The following is a 19,493-nucleotide window of genomic DNA, read 5'->3' as shown; positions in this document are numbered from 1 at the left end:
CCCTACCTGATTCCATAAGGAATGTAGTGACTGTTTTTTACAACATGCAGTTGTTAAAAAAAAAAAATAATAATAATAATATAGGAAGATTCTCTTATACCCTTAACCCAGTTCCCCTAGTAGTAACATTTTATAAAACTTTTGCAACTAGGATACTGACATTGATACAATCAAGGTATAGAACCCTCCCTCTCCAGAGAGAGCCCTCATTTTGCCTTTTCCAAGCCTCCCTGTTTGCCTTCTACCCCCATACCCTGGGCAATGTCTCATTTGCTGTTCATACCTATAAATGCCATTTAAAGAATGTGAAGTGAGTGGATTCACACAGCATGTAACCTTCTGGGACTGCCTAATTCCCTGGAGAGCCATCTAGGTTGGTGGATCTGTCAGTAGCTGCCTTGTGTTTGTTGCCGAGTAGTGATAGTACGCTGTGATACCGGTGTACTGCACCTTGTCGAGCCATTCCCCTGTTGAAGCACGTCTGGGTTGTTTCCTCATTGGGCTGTTAAAAATAAAGCTGGCATGAGCATTCAAATGCAGGTTTTGAGTGAACGTGTGCCGTAGAGTTGCTGCCTTGTGTGGTAATGGTGCATTCAGTGCTCCGAGAAACTGCCATCCTTTTCTAGGTGACTGTACCATCTTGTGTTCACACCAGCAGCCTGTGAATCATTGGGTTCTCTGCCTGCAGCCAGCGTTTGGCAGTGTCCTGTCTCGTGCCCATTTCCTTATTGGAAACTTTGGCTTTTATTGTTGAGTTTTCAGAGTTTTAAAAAAAATATATTCTAGGGGCACCTGGGTGGCTCAGTGGGTTGGGGCCTCTGCCTTCAGCTCAGGTCATGATCTCAGGGTCCTGGGATTGAGCCACGCATCAGGCTCTCTGCTCAGCAGGGAGCCTGCTTCCTACTCTTTCTCTGCCTCTGCCTGCCTCTCTGCCTACTTGTGATCTCTGTCTCTCAAATAAATAAAATCTTTTAAAAAAAAATGTGTGTGTGTGTGTGTGTGTGTGTGTGTGTGTGTGTATAAATATTCTAGATAGGGGATCTTTGTTGTATGTGTGGCTTGAAAGTATTTTCTCCTGGCCTGTAGCTTGTCTTTTGTCATAGCAGGACCTTTCCCGAAGCAAATGTTTCTAATTTTGATGAAGTCCAGGGTATTAATTTGTCCTTTTTTTGGTTTCGGCTTTTAGTGTCAAGTCGAAGAACTCTGCCTAGCTTTAGATCCCAGAGTTTTCTGCGTTGTCTCTAAGTTTGTAGTTTACATCTTACATCTGGATCTGTGATGGTAGTTTTTTGTTTTTGTTTTTGTTTTTAATCTGAAGCAAAGGAGGACATTGAAGCCTTGGTCTCAAGGAAGAAACCGAGCTCCTGCAGGAAGCTACGGCAGGCAGGGCAAGGGGATGGTGTGGTCGTGGGTACAGAGCAGGGGTCCTGGAGGCCGTCCCAGAACAGTGCCTGGAGGTCATTTGGACGTTACAGCAGGTCTTACCATCTTCGGGGGAGATAAGAAAGACCGTCAGAAGACCGGCTCCTTAATCCTACTGCACATATCCTTAACCCTCCCCAAGTGCAGTCAGATCTATATTGGAGGCTTGGGAAACTATGCTAAGAGAGATCCTGAATCATTTGACCGGGAGAGCAGAAGTCTTCTAGGTGGGGCAGGAAGCGGGCCTGGCCCTGTTTTTAAAGGCACACCAGTGGTGTCGCTCCCAGAGCAGGGAGAGTCTTGTCTTGGAGACTGCGGCCCAGCACAGAGGTAGCCTCCTCTCCTCGAACTGCAGAGCTGCTGGCAAGCCGGCTTGGGAAGCACTGGGGATGTTTTTACCGCCGGCAGAGGGAGGGTTCCTTCTGTGGCCCTTGTGGTGATTTCAGGGACTCCCACAGACCCATCTCTGTCCTCGTAACCACAGGCTGTATGATAAAGCCTCTCCGGCGTTTTCCCTTCAGAGAACAGCTTGGCCTGGAGTCCGAGGAAAGCAGGGCTTTCACGCCGGTTGGGCGGGTGACCTCAGACCAGGACCTTACTTCTCGGAGTCTGGCCTAACAGGGGCTTTCTGGTGTTGTAGAGAGCGGTGGGTGAACAGGTGCCTGCTTCCCGGAGAATGCAGGGTTTTGGCTTGTCCTCCTTAACTGCCTGAGGAGCTAAGTTACTCTCACCCCTTCAGGGGCCACTCCGGTGGAAACAGGGGCCGGCCGGCTGGGCCCTGCAGGCGCTGTGGGCTGATAGTCTGGGAGGTCCCTGTGTGCTTGTGGAGGGGCGGGGGCATGCACAGTGGCCCACCGCGGACTGGTACCCCCGCCCTCCCCGAGTGTGCGGAGTCAGGTCCACCCCTGATGGAAGCACTGGCGTGGCATGTAGTCTGGGTGCGTGCTGAGAGGAGGCGGGTGGCCCAGGGCACTGTCTGGAGCAGTCCCGTTCCCCAGGAATCCTCCTGCCTCCTTCCTTTCCCAGGTCCTAGCTGCCCTGCTTCTGCTGCACTGACCTCCTGATGCCTCAGCATCCGGATCTGCAGAAGAGGGGACAGCATCCGTCCCTCGGGTGTTCCCCGGCTGGGCTCCTGGGACCGTTTGAGACCCCTCTTCCTGCTGCTGTGGCCCCTGCTGCTCCTGCCCCCGTGGACTGAGGAGGAAATGCGGTGTGCCTGCGGGTGAAGGCACCGGGAGAGTGGAGGCCCTGGTGGCCAGCAGGGAATTGGAACCAGTACCAACTGCAGAGGCCCCAGGGCACTGTCCTGGCTCTAGTTAGGAAGGTTCTTTGACGTCTTCACCACTTGGAGCCGGCTGTGTGCCCTGAGACTGAAGATTTGGGGGTCCGTGAGGAGACCCTGGAACCCTGCACCATCCCTGCCTGGAGGAGAAGGTATGCCCAGTGAATGGCAGTCCAGGGCCCCACCCTACCAGCACCTCAGGAGGAAAGGCCACCACCGCTTAGGCTGGCCTCTTGGCACCGTTCACCCCAGGACACCCTCTGCCTCGGAGCTTTTGGCACAGGCCTGGCCTTTCTACACTGAAGCATCCAGTCCTAGGGTTCAGTGTCTGAGTTGCATTAACAGCTTTGTAAAATAACAATTTAGTTACATAATAAGCACATGAAAATCACGTGCAAATGAGGAGAGCAGAAATTCCTACTGCATCCAGGGCAAATGTACTGTAGGATTTCCTACCTTTTTTCTGCAGGCATCTTTGGAAGAGTGGCAGTCCTGGGAATCGGTCGGCAGGACTCCCTGCCTTTCGCTCTGGACTGGGGTGTGGACAGGGTCCTGAGTGCAAAGTACTGCTCAGTGCCCAAGGCTGAAATGGGAGGGCAGCCACCAGAACATTCACTTTAGTTCGGGAATTGTAAGGTTCCACTTGCAGGTGTCCCGGGGTGTCTGAAAGAGGAGTGTTCTAGGAGACCTTTTGTTAAGCCAGAATGGTGTACAGCAAAGAAGCAATGACTGATTTATTTGAGCACAAATCAGTCTTGGGGTTTCTGTGGCTTAGCAGGAGCAGGTGCTGCTGCAGGTATAATGGCATAACCCAGACTTCGGGACAGCCGGGAAAACCTGTGTTCAAGTCCCGGATGGTGAGGTCTCCCAGGGGCACAAACCACTGGCTGGTGACGAAGCCTGCCAGGGTCGTAGGTTCGCAGGCGAGCTCCCCCCCGCTGCTGACCAGCATGTACTGCGGAGAAGGGGTGCTCACTGTGTGCAGTGCCGTAGCTGTTCCCTGTCATGTGGCAGGGCAAGGAGGACGTGGGCACCTTGCCCTCCTGGTGTCGAGATGACAGTTTGAGGGGAACTGCCCATTGTGGCTTCTTCACACCCTCTCAGAGGAGCTGAGTAGATGCCTTTTGTTGCAGGTTTCCGGGACTGGGGCCTGGTCGGGACCCTCCCCACTGCCCTCTCTCCTCGCCCACCTTGCTTTGCCAGCCCCTCGACTCTGGGAGGACCTGCACCACTAGATGTATTGATGGATGTAGGGGAGGATAAAGCCGAGAGAGAAAATGGAGTAGCCATGTTGGCCTTGACCAGTAAAGAGATAGTTTTGGCTTTCCTGACCTGGGGGGTGGTGGCGGGGTTGGGGGGGGAGGACTGTGTAGGTGGGAATTTCGAGTGGAGGGAGGGGTTCATTATTCCGGCTTTCCATATCTTGGCTCAGCTTGGTGCCACTGTGTGCTGCGCAGATGCCAGAACAGGTTCCCTCCCATGCTCAGCGGACCGACTCTCCATGCCTTGACCGTCCCCTGGAGTCCCCACCTGTGTTAAAACTGCACAGCCTTTCTCCCTGGGGGGTGCAGTCCAGCTGCGGCTTGGCGGTCTTCCTGAGGTCACTGGTGTCCTAGGAGCTCCCCGAGTTGAATTCCTCCTCACCCTTTCTGCCTGTGGCCAAGGGACAACAGGGAACTTGGGGAGGGCTGCCCCTCACTGCTGCCAGGTGCGGGAAGGACGGACTGTTGGTTGCTGAACGCTAACCTGGTTAATTGGCCAGTGTCTGCTTTTGGTCTTAAATTGGAGAAAATGCACAGTTAACGTAAAAGTCCATTTCATTCAGCATTTTCTTTTCAATATGACAGCTTTTCTGCCTAATGATTTCCAGGCTAAACCTTTAATTTTATTTAAAGCTTTTATTTATTTGACAGAGGCACAGCAAGAGAGGGAACACAAGCAGAGGGAATGGGAGAGGGAGAAGCAGGCTCCCCGCCGAGTAGGGAACCTGATATAGGGCTCAATCCTAGGACCCTGGGATCATGACCTGAGCCCAAGGCAGACACTTAATGATCGAGCCACCCAGAAGCCCCTAGACCTTCAGTTGCTTTACAAATAATTTTTAATTGGATGTTTGGTCTTGCCTCAGTATTTTTTTTTTTTTTCTGAATAATGTTCTTTTGTCCAGGTTAGTGGTAATGAATGTGGGAGACTGAACTAAAGTTGTAATTCATTTGTTTACTCAACAAATATTTATCGAGCCCCATTTATGTTCCAGGCATGGTTCTGGGTGCGAAGGATATAGCAGTAAAGCAGATTGGCTCAAAATTCTAATTACATTCTAATGATGTAATGACCTCGGGACTACTTAATACCTTAGGAGGTTTTGTTTTGATCTGTTTGTAATTAATAGACTATTTGAGCACTGTTAGGTTTACAGAAAAATTGAGACAAGAGTACAGAGACTTCCCGTATACTGCCTCCTCCAATTTCCACTATTAACATTTTGTGCTAGTGCAGTACATTGGTTAGAATGGAGGTACCGATACTGATACATTATTAACTAACTCTGTAGTTGATGTTGGGGTTCCCTATTGTGCATTCCTTGGGCTTCTGCAAATGTTCAGTGACATGTTTCCACTGTTACAGTAACATTAAGAAGAGTTTCACTGCCCTAAAAATCCTCTGTGCCCCCACCTGTTCAACCCTCTCTCCCCGTAACCCTCAGCAACTGCTGATCCTCTCCCTGGTCCCGTTTTGCCTTTTCCAGAATATCCTCTGTTGGACTCATAGAGCAGGTAGCCTTTTCTGATGAGCTTCTTTGACTCAGCTGGGAACGTCTTCTTAGGAGGTTTCCTTTTTGTTTGTTTGTTTGTACATCTTGGAATGGAATGCAGAGCCTGGTAGTTTGGATGGGGATTCTGAGAATTTACAGTCCTTCATCAGCTGGGTCACTCTAGACATCGCCGAACGGTGGTGGCTGACAGGACCATGCGTAGCTTTCCCCATTCCCGATCTTAGGCTTCCGGCTTGCTGTGTGTAAGGGTGGGGGAACCCCGTGGGCTCTGCTGCATCAAGCTGCCCGGGGCCACCCACTCCCAGGGGGATGGGACGTCATATCTCTTTGCAAGGAGTTAATCAAAACCATTCATCGAAGACCCCAAGGGGCGGGTGACCCTAAAGGAAGTGAAGGGGTCAGGAGGTTGGTTGACACAGCCCCGTCCTGCCTTCGGAGGGGCTGACCCCGCCTGCTGGAGGCTGTTTATCCCGCCACTGGGCTGCTCTTGTTTTTTTATCCAATCTCCACCTGAATAAACAGATCGGGAACGTCATCTGCAGCCAGGCTGAGAATCTGCCAGAATTCCCCAGGGAACTGATGATTCACCAGCAGCGGTGGGGAGGGGTGGGCAGGGGTGGGCGGTGAGGAGGAGGAGGAGAACGAGGAGGAGAGGAGAGAAAGAAACCTGCGTGTTCTGATTCTCATTTCCTGCCCAGCAAACAGCCTCAGCTGGACCGTTTCTGAGGCGTCCCTGGTTTCTTAGAGCAAATTGTCAGTTTGTGCAGTAGAACAGATGGTTTTGGTTTTCATTCTTAAGAAGGTGAATGACTGTAAAGCAGGCTTGGGGGTGGTGGATGTTTTGGACTGTCACCCTGGGAGGCGGGACGTTTCTTCACATTGGCGCAGGAACGCTCTTCTGGACTCTGTTTTTGCAACCTCCTTATCTTTGTATTTCCAGTTGCTCATGGTGTCGATTCTGGTACACGCGGTGCATTATTTCTTGCCAATTTGGGACTAGGAATTATTATTAATTTTTTATCCTTTCCTTTTTTGGTGCTCATTAGGCTCCCACTTAAAATAATTCTGTTGGACACCTGAACAAGATTAGATTGAGCCTGGCCATGCTCTCCGGCCCCAGGCTGTTCCTGATGCTTTTTGTCGGGGGACAAGTGCAGGCAGAGAGATGGGGAAGGCTGGCGGTCTCTGGCAGTGTGGTTGAGTGAACCATTGGATCCAAAGGCTTTTTCAGATACATTTCAACTCAGGAGAATTTGGTTTAAAAGAAAATGAGCAGTGATGGCTGAGGCTGAACAGATGTGCCTGGACGTAGACGCCTGCCCCAGGGGCGTGTACACATGCGCCCCACGACACACCCCCGAGATGTGTTCATCGCTGCGATTGTTGCAGTAACCCGAACTGGAGATGACGCAATGCCCATCAACAGTAGGATGAGAAATCAGTCGCTGGCCACTCCCTAGAAATACTATACGGCGATGAAAAAGAATTCACGCCCGCTCGTGCGACAGCACAGATGAGTCCCACGAGCCGAGTGCCGCGGGACCGTGGCCGCATACTGAAGCCAGCGCCCGTCTGGAGCGAGAATGTGTGTAGAAAGCGCAAGAGTAGGCAGGATTCGTCAGGGTGGTAGGGTGGTAGAGCGGAGCCGTCTTCTTTGGGAAGAAGAACCGCCAGGAGAGGGACGGGAAGGAGGCAGCACGTGTCTGAATCGCGAATTGAGCCGTTGGTAGGTATGGGGGTGAGCACACGTGGTACCCAGGCACTGAGCTCTGCACTCGGAATGATGCACTTCTCCGGAGGCCTGTGGTAGTGCCATGAAAACCTTTGCGAATGAATACAGCAGCTGCCACCACTGGACCGTATGGCCCCTTTGGTAGTGCTGTCTTTTTCAACAAAGGAAAAATGATTCTCTTCACCTGTATTCTTGGAACGATTAGCATCGTGTTTGGTGCTTGCTATAGTACATAGCCAACCCCCTCGGGTAGGCATCAGAGCCTCTCTGCCCTACACGGAGTTTTCCACTAAATCAGTAATCACAGGGTTACCTTCTGTGTGGGTTCCATGTATGGGCTGTACAATTACCCTGTAGCCCCAGGCAGCCCTGAAGGCTATGTGCACGTGTCTGTCCGTTCTGGTCCAACCTTGGAGCGCCCGCTGTGGGGCTGCAGGGGCTGCGGTGCAGAGCTGTAGAATGGATTTTGGGGCAGCATGGGATGGGCCGGGTGCGGGGTGCTTCTGGTGCTGGGAGCCAGCAGCGTGTGAGCGGGAGGATGCTCGCCAGGATCACTGCGGGGAGTACAGTGATGAGTACTGACGGGGGCGGTGGTGGCAGGTCGAGGACTTTTTTCTTTCTCTCTCCATTTCAGGGTTAGACCATGGGACATGGTTTCTTAGAGGTTCAGACAGAACAAGGTCTGGAATTTGAATTTTGCTGGTTTTGTTAGACCTTTTGAAAGTTGGATGTTGAGATAATGTGGAAGACATGCTGTTACGAGTGAGAATTGACACTCTGGGAGTTGACAGTGGATTTCTGGAATCCTCTGCAATTCTCTGGAAGAGCCGCGGAGCGTGCCTGCTTAGACATAGAACTGTGCGCTGGCCGGCTTCTGTGTGTCTGCCTCACTGCGGGAGTGGGGAGGAGTGAGGGTACACAGGATCTCCAGGCTCTGTAAGATCACCCCGCTTGCCTGTCTGTCTCCCCCAGTTCTGGTCAGAGTCCCGGGTTGTCTTTTGAGGGATGGAATAATGATGGAGACTTAGATCCCACTTCCCCGAAGCGGTAGAGAAGACGTCAGTGGGAAAGGGTCTGATTGGTGGCGTGGACGTGGCACATGTCACGGGTCTGATCAGTGGCGCGGACGTGGCACATGTCATGGGTCTGATCCGTGGCGCGGACGTGGCACATGTCATGGGTCTGATCAGTGGCGCTGGCATGGGTGGGAGGGTTCTCTGCTCTAGAGATGCCCTGAGCGCCGTTTTGCAGGTTGTTAAACCAGATGCAGAAGGTGACTTACAGACAGTCCCAAGGCTGCATGAGAGCTAGAATTCGAATCTGGGTGACGCCCCCACCAACCCAGACTAGTTGCTATAGTGTAGACCAGGGGTCAGTGAACTATGGGTCCGATGTGGCCCACAGCTTGTTTTTTTAAATAAAGTTTTAGTGGAACTCATTCATTTATGTGTTGTCATTTACACGCCATCATCAGAGTCGAGTACTTGTGACAGAATGCGTGATGCACAAAGTCTAAATTACTTGCTACCAGGCCTGTTATCGAAGACGTTGGCTGACTCCTGGTGTAGACAGTAGGTGCATAATGTCAGGAACCAGCTGTAATCCATCTGACCCACCTTGACCCTGCTTCCTTTGATCTCCTTTCCCTTTCTTCCTGGCTGTTGTCCGTGACATGAGATCTTTTTTTACCACCAACAGGACTACCTTGTAAATGAGGCTTTCACAGACCCATAGTGGAACAATCACTTATGATAAAAAGTTTTAAATGTTGGTTTTAAATGCCTCTGTCTGTTTTACTGTCCAATTTAACATCAGGTCTGAAAATGTAGCCAAGTGGAGAGAGCTTATCTTGCCTGCCCTCTGCCTTTGAAGACTGATTTTATTTTTGAAGCCTCTAACAGGTGTTGGTTTAATAGACTTGTGCTGTATTAAGTTCTCCTTGCCCCAGAGGGCAGGCTAGGGGGTAAACTGACACTGGGTGGAGGCGAGTACCGTGATCCCTGCACCTTCCCCAGCCCCCCAGCCACAGAACCATTCTGGTTTGGTTCAGTGGCAGAGAGAGGCTGTGCATCCCTCCGCAGCTCTGTAGTCCCTAAGAATAAAGGTAGCAGTTCCAACTTCAAATACAGGTCCTTAAAAGACACGATCTCAGAGGAACTAGTTCTTTTTCATTCGGAATATCCATGAGTGAGACCTTGAGCTTCCTCTGCCTTGTTGCTGAGATAGGCAGCACGAGGCCCTCTGCACATTGGCTGCGCATGCAGGCTTCCAGGAAGCTGGGACAAAAGCGAGGCCTCGCGGAGGCCAGTTACGCAGACCGCTCTGAGATGACCAGGAGACAGCCAGCTAGCATTCAGACCTAGCCAGGCTATGCTGAAGGTTTATGGATCGAATCCAGGACAGTGTCCTTAAAATTCTGCTGGGAGAGCCTCTCAGTTTATGCCAGATAGTCCTGCTCCCCTGAATTTGCATTCTGGTTCCTCTTGCTTCTCAGCTGTGTGACTTCGGAAGAATCCCAGCAGGTCTCCGAGCCTCAGTGTCTTCAACTATAAAGTACAGAGAATAGTGGTCCGTAGCTCCTTAGGTGGCTGTGTGATCTCCCAGAGGCTTCATCTGGAGTTACTGGTCAGCTGTCGCTAGCAAGAACTTGAACAAGGATCTGGAACTTACCAGGATACGCGTGGACCTTCTTGGGAGTGGGACAGTTAGTTACATTAAAGGAGAGACCTGATGACCACCTCCATGTTGCACATGGCATTAAAAGCAGGGTCTTGAAAGTGGACCGACGGTCTGATGGAATCAGGGCAGCAAACACATTTTCACAGCTGTCTCCTCTTAAGGGGGTGGGAGGGCTTCCCCTGAATACTGGCTCTCTAGCCTCTAGCTTTATGGGTGGGTGTGTGGAGCCGGTCTCTTGGACAGACCGACTTCCCCGGATGGGGTAGGGTAGAGTGTGGTGGGCTGGGGCCGGACGGGGGTGGGGATGCACATAAGCTCCGCTCGCTGCAGGAGTGAGGGGGGGATGTCGTGCGGCTGGCTGGGGGTCCAGCAGGTCTCTAGCCGCCGAGTCCTGCAGAAGCTTTCGTCTGGGTTTTGCTTTGAAGCGCAGCTGCCCACGACAGCCCGGTCTCCCCGTGGCTGGGTGTGATACTCTCCAGCTGGAGCACACTTACTTCCTGCTCAAAGGGAAGGCTGAGAGCTCTGAGTCAATGCTTTGTTCCCGAGAGAGGAGTCAGGCCTGTCCGCTTGCCCTGAAATGTGGCAGAGGAATGGACAGGAACCAGTCATTCATTAATTTGGTTCATTTATTCTTTTGCCAGAGCATTTCCCACAAGCCAGATCCTGAGCCTGGCTCTGAGGATACAAATATGACCAATAAAAACAACGGGTTTTATTGAGCAAGTTCTTAGTGATGGGTCCCATCACCTGTGGGGCAGAGGCACTTCCCACCTCACTGTAGAGACGAGGCTCCTCTTGAGGGTCCTACCTGCCCGTTGCCTCACTGGGATTTGAACACTGGCAAGCTGGGCAGTACTCCTGGCATGTTCTTCTGTGCTGTGACAAGTGTCAGCCCAGCAAGAGCTCCTCGCCTTGGATGGAGTGGCCACGGTCCACAGAGATGTCTAACACAGTGTGGTTCCTGTGGTGTTTGGGCTGGGGGGCTAGAATCTGTGGGAGCACAGAACCGAGCGGTCAGTGTTCCAGAGCATGGGAGCTGAGGAGGGATTTGATCCGGGCTTTGGGCTAGAGTGTAGAGCAGGGATATCCGTCCAGGGGAAAAGGCCAGTATACCCTTGGCAGCTGGGACCAGCAGCTTGGAGCCCCGAGGAACCCGGAGAGTCACTGCGGGCTCTGTCCCCTGTGTTGTCTGGGCAGCTGGGCTGCCTCAGGGCCATTGACGCGCTTTCCTTCCCTCAGGTTCCCGGACTGAACACCTCTGCTTGCGTGATTCTCTTCTGCTTAAATGCTGGCAAGCCCCAAATCTGTTAGATCCAGAAATTTAACTGGTACTCATTTTTTGTGAATCACCAGCACATATTTACTGAGCACCCCTTCCTTGATCCTCACAATTCCAGGGTGGGAGACCCGTTAGTGGGCGGAGCAGACTGGCATCTCCACCGCCCCAAGCCACAGCCTGGTGGGAGAGAAGGTGTTAGATTGGAAATAAGCACATTATTGGATAGATGCGGTGATAATTAGAGCTTTTGAGAAAAATAAAGCAAGCGAAGAAGTGAAAGTGTGCCTGTGTGCATGCGTGTGCATGTGTGTGAGAGAGAGAGAGAGAGAGATACACACACACACAGGGAGGAGGAGCCTATGGGTTCAGAGAACCTGGCCAGGTGTGTTCTGTTTCAGACCTGCTTTCTGTTCTTGGGGATATACAGCCAGAAGTGGCAAAGCTGGGTCGTGCGATACTTAATTTTTTGAGGAACTGCTGGACCATTTTCTTCAGCATGGCGCCGGGGTTCCCATTTCTCCACATCCACGTCCACACTTACTTGTGTTTTTTCAACAGTAGCCATTGCACAAGTGTGAGGTTAGTGATGGTGAATATCTTCTCATTGCACACTGGCCATTTGTATGTCTTCTTTGCCGAAATGTCTGTTCCAATCCTTTGCCCATTTTTAAAAATTGGGTTCTTTGGGTTTTGTTGTTGTTGTTGTTGTTGTTGAGCTTTAGGAGTTCTTTATATATTCTAGATACTAATCCCTTATCTGATAGGTGATTCACAAATGGCTCCCCCATTCCTTGGGATGTCTTAGCAGGATCTCTCTGGACACTGTGTTGGGAGTGGACCATGAGCAGACAAGGATGCAAGGTGTAGCTACTAACCTGCTAACCCGGTTACCTTAGTATCTGCAGACTAGAACCTTGAGCATCACTGTTTAATGCAGGCCCCGGCTGTGCTCTCCAGATCCCATGGGCCCCTCTCTTACTCTTCTCTTGTGTCTGTCCCCGTGTTGCTGCCCCCGCTGTCCTGGACCGTGGTGACATGGAGTCCCTACCCCCCAAGGTGGCCAGGGAGGCCTTGCCAGTGCACTCTGGTTTGTGTCTTCCCCGTGTCCACCTCCTGCCTCTGGCACCGGTCCCACAAACTGCTCAAGGCATGGAATTCAGTGCTTCTGGCACGATTCGTCCCCTGTGCCTCTGTTCTCCTCACTCCCATGCTTGGTTGTGTCTCTTCCCCGAGGCTGCCTCTTTGGCCAACGGGGGACGTCTGTGCACATGGAAGAGCCCCGTGTCATCTCCGCGTCCTTCCTCCAGAGCGGGCCTGGGGCACCCTGGGGCCCAGAACACGTTGAGTCCATGAATAAACAAGGGAGACCAAGAAAGGTAGAAAATGAAAAGCAGAGACAGAGGAGAGAGGCGAGGCGCCGTGGGAGAAGTGTGTGTGGAGGGGGACCTTGCAGCTGTCCTGTGGCCCCTTCCTATGTGTCTGGGCCCGTTTAGTGTGACTTGGGGCCACCGGTGCTGCGTGCCTGCTTTTCTCAGCCCCTCTTTTCCTGGCTCCCCAGTCCTGCATTCACAGTTGCTGGATGAGGTTCAGTGCTGCTGCCTTTATTTCATGTTCTTTTCCCATACTTAACATAATAAAGGTTTTCTCTTCTTTTTTCCCTTTTTCTTTTGGAGTCCCCAAACTGAAGAGACCATCTTTATTAAGAACATAATAAAGAACTAAAAGGAAGTCACTTTGTGGGGGTGGGGAGCGGCGGCGGCGGCGGCGAAGGGACGCCAAGGGAAAAGTGGCCTTTCATGCTGGGGAGACTTCCCCGTGTGCGGAGCTGTGCCCTTGTAAATGGATTTTTGGGTTCAGGGCCTGGGAGAGTTGTGAAAAAAACAAAGGAGTGGACAGGCTGCCCCAGAGCTTCTGGGAAAGAGAGCCTTGTTTATGCCTTTTGGAACCGATTTGGTCAAGTGTTTGTTTAAAAGAGATGCCACTTGGTAAGCGACGCCTGGCTTTCTTGCGTTGTGTTCAAGAATGCTTTGATTGGCGAGGGAGCCTGACACTGTTGACTCAGAAACTGGCCCGTGTGAGCGCCTGGGACCCGAGGCCCAGCTCTACCACCCGGCAGATCCTGAAGTATCTGAGTATTGGGATTAGGGCCGCTGCGGTTTGAATCTGTCTGGCAGAGCCAAACCCACAGTGGGGGAGCCTCCAGCCCTGGTTAGCACTTGTTGTCTTTCTCCTGGTTAATAAACACCCGTCGGTGGGTTAGACTGGGGGCTTTCCAGAAAGAGGGCTACAGGTGTAATTAAGTCATAGTGGTAAAATGCCTTTCTCAGACAGGGGTTAAGCACTCGGAACACTGGGGTTAAAGTCAGCTTTCGTGCAGTTTTGTTTGGGCGATCCACGTCCCTGAAGGGGTTGTGACCCCATCTTCCATACGAGGAGCCCAAGCTTGATAGCAGAGCTATCAAGGCGGTAGAGTCAGGATGGTCTGAGGGTTCGACTCAAGGTAGAACAAGCACCAGGTTCATGTCCCCCCCTTAGGTTGTCAGAAGCGTGTCATTTAAAAAAAAAAAAATCCCTTGTGCCTGTCTTCACGCCTGGCAAAGCACGAGGTGTGTCATGAAGCACTGAGTTGGATTAGACCTGAACTCTGGGCTCTGGTGCCTGCAGTCCCATACGTGATGGGGCTGGGCTCTGCTCTGAAGGTTCTAGATGGGAACCGCCCCTGGAGCTGGCAGATTTCACCAGGCACATTCTTCATGGGAACATGCACTGGTGAGTTCTGAATTCGGGTCTCGGTGTTCTCCACATGACATTCATGACCCCTGTGTTCTCGTCCTTGGGGAGAGCAGCCTAGGCTTTGAACTTGGGCAGACAAACTAGTGGCTGCCAGAAAATTCAGTTCTTTGTAGCACCCAGCCAGCAGGTGATGACTTTGCGGGAAACAGAAAGGGAGGCATCATTTGAAGAACACCATGACTTTGAGAATTTTCTGAATCTGCTAGAGAAGGAGATGTCTGGAAGAAACAATGGGGAAAATGTTGTTTCTTTGCAAAGAGACATGTTTGAGTCCCCTCCTTTGTGTGTTTCAGGCAGCACAATAAGATCCGCGGCGTGGACGGGAGTCGGCTGCAGTCTTACCTCTCCTTGGAGGTGCTGGACTTGAGCTTCAACAACATCACGGAGATCGGGAACACCTGCTTTCCGCATGGGCTGCCCCTCAAGGAACTGTAAGTGCCCTGCTCTGCTGTCGGCCCCCTGGGGGTGGACGCAGAGTGCATGCCGAGTCTCGGGGGCTGGGCGGGGGACCCCGGTCCGCTGTCTCCTGTTGGCACATCTGCAGAGCATCTCCTCACAGAGCAGCGTTAGTCAGCCGGCACCGGTGGCAGCCGAGGCGGGGAGAGGCGAAGAGTCTCCCAGACCCACCGCTTGGGAGAGCGGTGAGCCCCCAAGGACTGGTGCCACGCTCGTCCTCACTTCCTGGGCTGCTCCCAGGAGAGCCAGGAGAGAAGAAGGTTCAGGGGTGCTTAGCAAATGGCCCTGCAGGGAGGCCTCCCTGCTGAGGCTGATCGTCGAGGCACCACCCTCCTGAAGCCTGGCACAGGGGCTCTTCCAGGAGGCACGTATGCCCTCGTGTGGTTCCCAGGACCTCTTAGGTCTCTGTGGGCCTACATCCCCTTCACCCGTCCTCACCCGCCTTCTCACACCCAGCGGATGGGAGCCGGGAGGAAGCACCATTCACGCCTGTGGAGCTTACTGCTTGTTGGTAGGGAAGTGTTGCTCTGGGGAAGAAACTAAAAACCCAGGCTCCAGAGGTGTCTTCTGATGACATGTGAGCTTTCACTCGCTGTGTCAGTGACCGATCCTGAGTCATTTGGGGGCTCATTCATGAGGCTGGTTTAGGGGTTGTTTTGACCCCTCTGTTCAGGGAGGCCAAGGCTGGCACATGGCTTGTCCAAGACTCCAAGGAGGGGGAGTGATTTCTTTTCTTAGGCTGCATCAAGACTGCAGAATTGGAAACGGGAGGCGCCCTGGCCTTTGTGAGGCTGGGGGACAGTGCTGCGCCCCCCACCTGGGGACCTTCAGAGGTGCCCACTTGCCACTTGGGACTCCCTGGCTTGGGACAAAGAAACCAGCAGCCGCTGAACTGAATGGCACTGACCTCCTTCTGCACGGAAGCAGGGGGGACTTGCTGTCTTGGCAGCTCCTGGCCTATGTGTCTCCATGACACAGACTGTTCTCTCCTGTGGAGTGTCAGGAGCGAAGAGTGCAGCCCCGCTGGCCTGGGGTCCCCGTGTGCCCGGCGCTGGGCCATGGTCTAAGGGAGAGGTGAAAAGTGCCTCATCCCCTCCTGGCGCTCTGGAAGCAGATGCGCTCTGGTCTTTTTCCTTTTTTGTTTCAGCCACAAAAAGCAGCCTTTGTCCAGGGAAGGCAGAAGGAAAGGTTGTAGTGGCAACTTCTGAGAGGAATAACATATTGGTCTTCCCTTTTCTCTCTGTTTCTCCTCCTTTCTGTGTGTTGGTGGAATGTGTGCACAGGTGGGACCTGTACATTGCCGTGCGTTCTGAGGGGAGGCGCTGTGTACGTGCACAGTCCTCTGAGTGGACATCCCGTTACAGAATTGCCTGTTGTCCAGAGGGACCCCGTGCAGGTCTCCTCAACTAGTGTTTCTTTGATACACTGGAAATGATTGAAATGAATTGGCTTATACAGATTTATAAGAGTATGTGTCGGTATACATGAAGTTGTATAGTGAGAACCGCCATAAAATTTAAGGCTGATGGGGCCCCTGGGTGGCTCAGTTGAACATCCGACTCCTGATTTCAGCTCAGGTCATGATCTTGGAGTCATGGAACTGAGCCCTGAGTTGGGCTCCCTGCTCAGCAAGGAGTCTGCTGGAGATTCTCTCCCTCTGCCCCTCTCCCCACATAGGCACTCTATCTAAAATAAAAAAATATTTGAATAAGTAAATAAAATTTAGGGCTGTTTCCTTACATTAATAAATCTGTTCTGACCTTGCCTGGAGGTTTGCTTTCTGATTCTAGGGTTTTTCTCATCAGCTTTGAACCCTCACTCTTGGTTAGTGGATATTGGGGGAATCCCGCAAGGTAGCTCTGGAGACCGACCCTGTGCACAGCCCGGCTGGACTGTGAGGGTGCTGGGACGAAGGTCAAGGACACCGACCCCTCCCCCACAATGGAAGGCAGCCCCAGTGAAACGTCCATCGAGGCCCAAAGTGGCCAGATTTCCTGGCTCCCCTGTCCAAGAGTAAAGATTTTAAGTGTGTCATCGGAAACCCGTCCCTCTGGGTGTGTGCTGGCTTTTGTCCCCAGCCCCACCAGTGTCTGTGACAGAATGAGGAAGGCCCCCACTGACCCCTGTGTTCTCTGTCCTGCTCCGGTCCAGCAACCTGGCAAGCAACCGGATTGGCACTCTGGAGTCGGGAGCGTTCGATGGCCTGTCACGGTCGCTGGTAATGCTTCGCCTGAGCAAAAACAGGATCACCCACCTTCCCATGAAAGCATTCAAGTTACCCAGGCTGACACAACTGTGAGTATCAGAACCCACGCTTTCATTAAGGTGAGCCAGACCCGATGGAGGCCAGATGTCCCCACGGACCGTGTTCCCAATGCAGCCCCTTCCTCACCCCGCCTCCGTCAGGCTCTGCGTAAACTATCCTTAATGGCCCTGTGGCGACACCTAATAAAAGCAAATTAGACGCTGGGTCTGGTGCCTGTGGCCTGCCTCAGGTTGTGGAGAAACCAAGATCCACTGAGGATAAATATGCTTGTCCTCACTGGCACATTCCAAAATGAAATGGCGGAATCCTGCTGGTCAGCTGATCCTGGCTAATGCTCAGGCTCCCAGTTGGGGCATTTGTCTTAGGGGTTTTGTGTGTGTGTGTGTGTGCGTGTGCGTGTGTGTAAAAGTTCCCATAAAATCTGTACTGTGGACGTTATGGTGTCCACCAGCAGTCTGAGAGGAAGAAGAGGTCGGCCATCATCTTGCTGATAAATATTACAAGGTAGTCAGTTTGATTTTTTGTTAAGAAAGGATTTATTTGTTTTGTTTTTTGATATCCAAAGCTGAGTGCCCTCCTAGGAATGCACAGGGTTTGGATTCAAGAAAACCTATTTCTTGGAACCCAGTGGATCCTTTGCTCCCTGGTTTTTTGTTTTCCTGTGTTCTCTTTGTATGAGAAGAGTGTCTCTCGGAAAGAAGCCGGCACCAGAGACTGGGTTTACACAGAACACAGCAGTTGTTCAGGGCCAGGTTTGGCAGCAAGACAGGGTCCCCTGCCCACCAGTGCTCTCACGTCTGTGCTTCTCTCTCTCTCTCTCTGTCTCTGTCTCACACACACACTTGCTGTCACGCATACACACACTCTCACAATACGCTCATTCGCACTCCAGCACACACTCCTACACACTCACTCTCACACACACATCTGTGCGGGAGAGTGCTGGTCTCTTCAGCCACAGAGAAGGTCTGTGATGCTCAGGATGTCATGTGTGGGGCATCATTGTGAGACACTCCAGAAGTATTTGGGGAAAACCAAGGGCTTTCTGGTCAACCCTGTGTTCTTCCCTTCCCCTACCCCCAGTGTTACTAATGGACCCAGCCCACCCAGATTCCTGAAATCTTTTGGTGCACTGAGGTTTTATCACACCGGGGTTGGAAGCCGGCTGTGTGAGCTTCCTGGTGTGTCAGTCCCCTCCTCCCCCACATGCACTCACTCCTCTCCAGCGGTAGAGACCCCATTAACGCCTCCAGTGGAAACCACCATTGCTGTCTGCTGTCCAGTGGTTAGGTGTTTTCCGGATCAGGGCATCTGGTACGGATTTCTGTTGCTGAGCTAAGAGATACCTCACCGAAGACGTCCCCATCCTGAGTCACACCCACCTCCTCACTGCAGAGTCATGGATCAGTCACAGGGAGGCATGGTGGGGCTGGCTTCTGTGGAACCCCGTGCCCTCTTCCCTTCATGCGTCGTGGCCCGGTCCCTGTCCCTGGCTGCATGGTGGGCGGGAGCAGCTGGAGGACACTTGGTGGTGGGCCCCCGCGGTCTGTCTGGGCTTTGCTGGGACATCCTCACCATGTTTCTCCCTGCTGGCCAGGAACCCGGCTGGGCCTGCATGGGAACAGGTGTAAGCAGGGAACATGTGATGCGTGACCTCTGAGCCCAAGGCCTTCCTCTCTTTTAGGGACCTGAATAGGAATCGCATTCGGGTCATCGAGGGCCTGACGTTCCAGGGACTTGACAGTCTGGAGGTGCTCAGGCTCCAGCGAAACAACATCAGCAAGCTCACGGACGGGGCCTTCTGGGGACTGTCCAGGATCCACGTGCTGTAAGTGCGGGGCTGGGCTCCCTCAGCCCCTGCCTCGAAGCGTCGCCGAGGACTTCTGCCGGGCCTGGCCCCCTGCCCTCTGGGTCTTGGGAGGCTGGGCCCCACTCAGTAGCTTTGGTGGCTTTGCCCAATCTAAGAGTCTTTTTCTCAGAGGTGAGGAAAGTCTCGGGGGAGTTCCCGTGGGTCTGGTCGGGGAAGCAGGCTGCTGAAGGCGGAAGACAGAGCCGGTTAGCTTGGGCTTCTCTCCCGCAGCGCATCCTTGGTGGGCAGTGGGCCACAGAGTGGGCCCCTCTCACCAGCAGCAGGAAGGTCCCTGTCTCCCTGTTTGGGACTTGACCGTCTGTCTGGATGTGCAGGTGGGCCTCCAGTGTCGAGTTCCTCCCGGGAGATTTATTTATGTTTTGTGAGCTTAGCAGGCCCTGGGGTGCCGATGTTCCACTTTTTACGAGGGAGCCCTCCCTCCCGCCGGACGTGTGGGCCACAGAGCACGCCTGCAGGCCGAGTCCTGAAAAGCAGCGGCAGGAAGGTGTGAGGAGAAGGGCAGAAAAGGCCGTTACCGGTCTTCCATTTTTAAACATCTGAATGAGTTTGTCAGCGGTCAGCAGCACACACTCGTGACTGAGTCCGGTCAGAGAGACGGAAATGGGGCCTTGGCCCCTCTCCCCCCAGCCCCCCCCCCCTTTACTCCACTTCTGCTCCCAAAGGACAGTCTTTGGTCGTCCTTTCCTGGGTGGGTTTTCTTTTTCTTTTTTCATGATTTTATTTTTAAGTAATCTGTACACCCAGCGTGGCTCTCAGACTCACAGCCCTGAGATCAAGAGACGCCTGAGCCAGCCAGGCGCCCCTCCTTGTTGGTTTCCACCCATCTTGGTGGGTCCGCTGGAGACCATGTTACGGCCAGTGATGCAGCTTGCTCAGGAACCCCACATGTGCGTGTATACGTGCACACGCCCGCGCACACACACCCTCTCCCCTCCAGG

The 19,493-nt window shown here is 52.8% G+C and overlaps 1 protein-coding gene across 1 annotated transcript in view; it reads left to right on the top strand.

Moving 5' to 3' along the window:
- LRIG1 (leucine rich repeats and immunoglobulin like domains 1) overlaps positions 1 to 19,493 on the top strand; it is a 110,352-nt gene that overhangs the window by 60,488 nt on the left and 30,371 nt on the right. Inside the window, exons 4-6 of the mRNA XM_032324569.1 lie at positions 14,257 to 14,394; positions 16,571 to 16,714; positions 18,370 to 18,513. Coding sequence (XP_032180460.1) covers positions 14,257 to 14,394; positions 16,571 to 16,714; positions 18,370 to 18,513 — 426 coding nt within the window. The remainder of the gene's footprint in view (positions 1 to 14,256; positions 14,395 to 16,570; positions 16,715 to 18,369; positions 18,514 to 19,493) is intronic.

This window comes from Mustela erminea, chromosome 1 (assembly GCF_009829155.1).
Source record: "Mustela erminea isolate mMusErm1 chromosome 1, mMusErm1.Pri, whole genome shotgun sequence".
NCBI classification, from domain to species: Eukaryota; Metazoa; Chordata; class Mammalia; order Carnivora; family Mustelidae; genus Mustela; species Mustela erminea.
The sequence above is the reverse complement of the archived record's forward strand: the minus strand, read 5'-3'. Positions and strand labels throughout refer to the sequence as shown.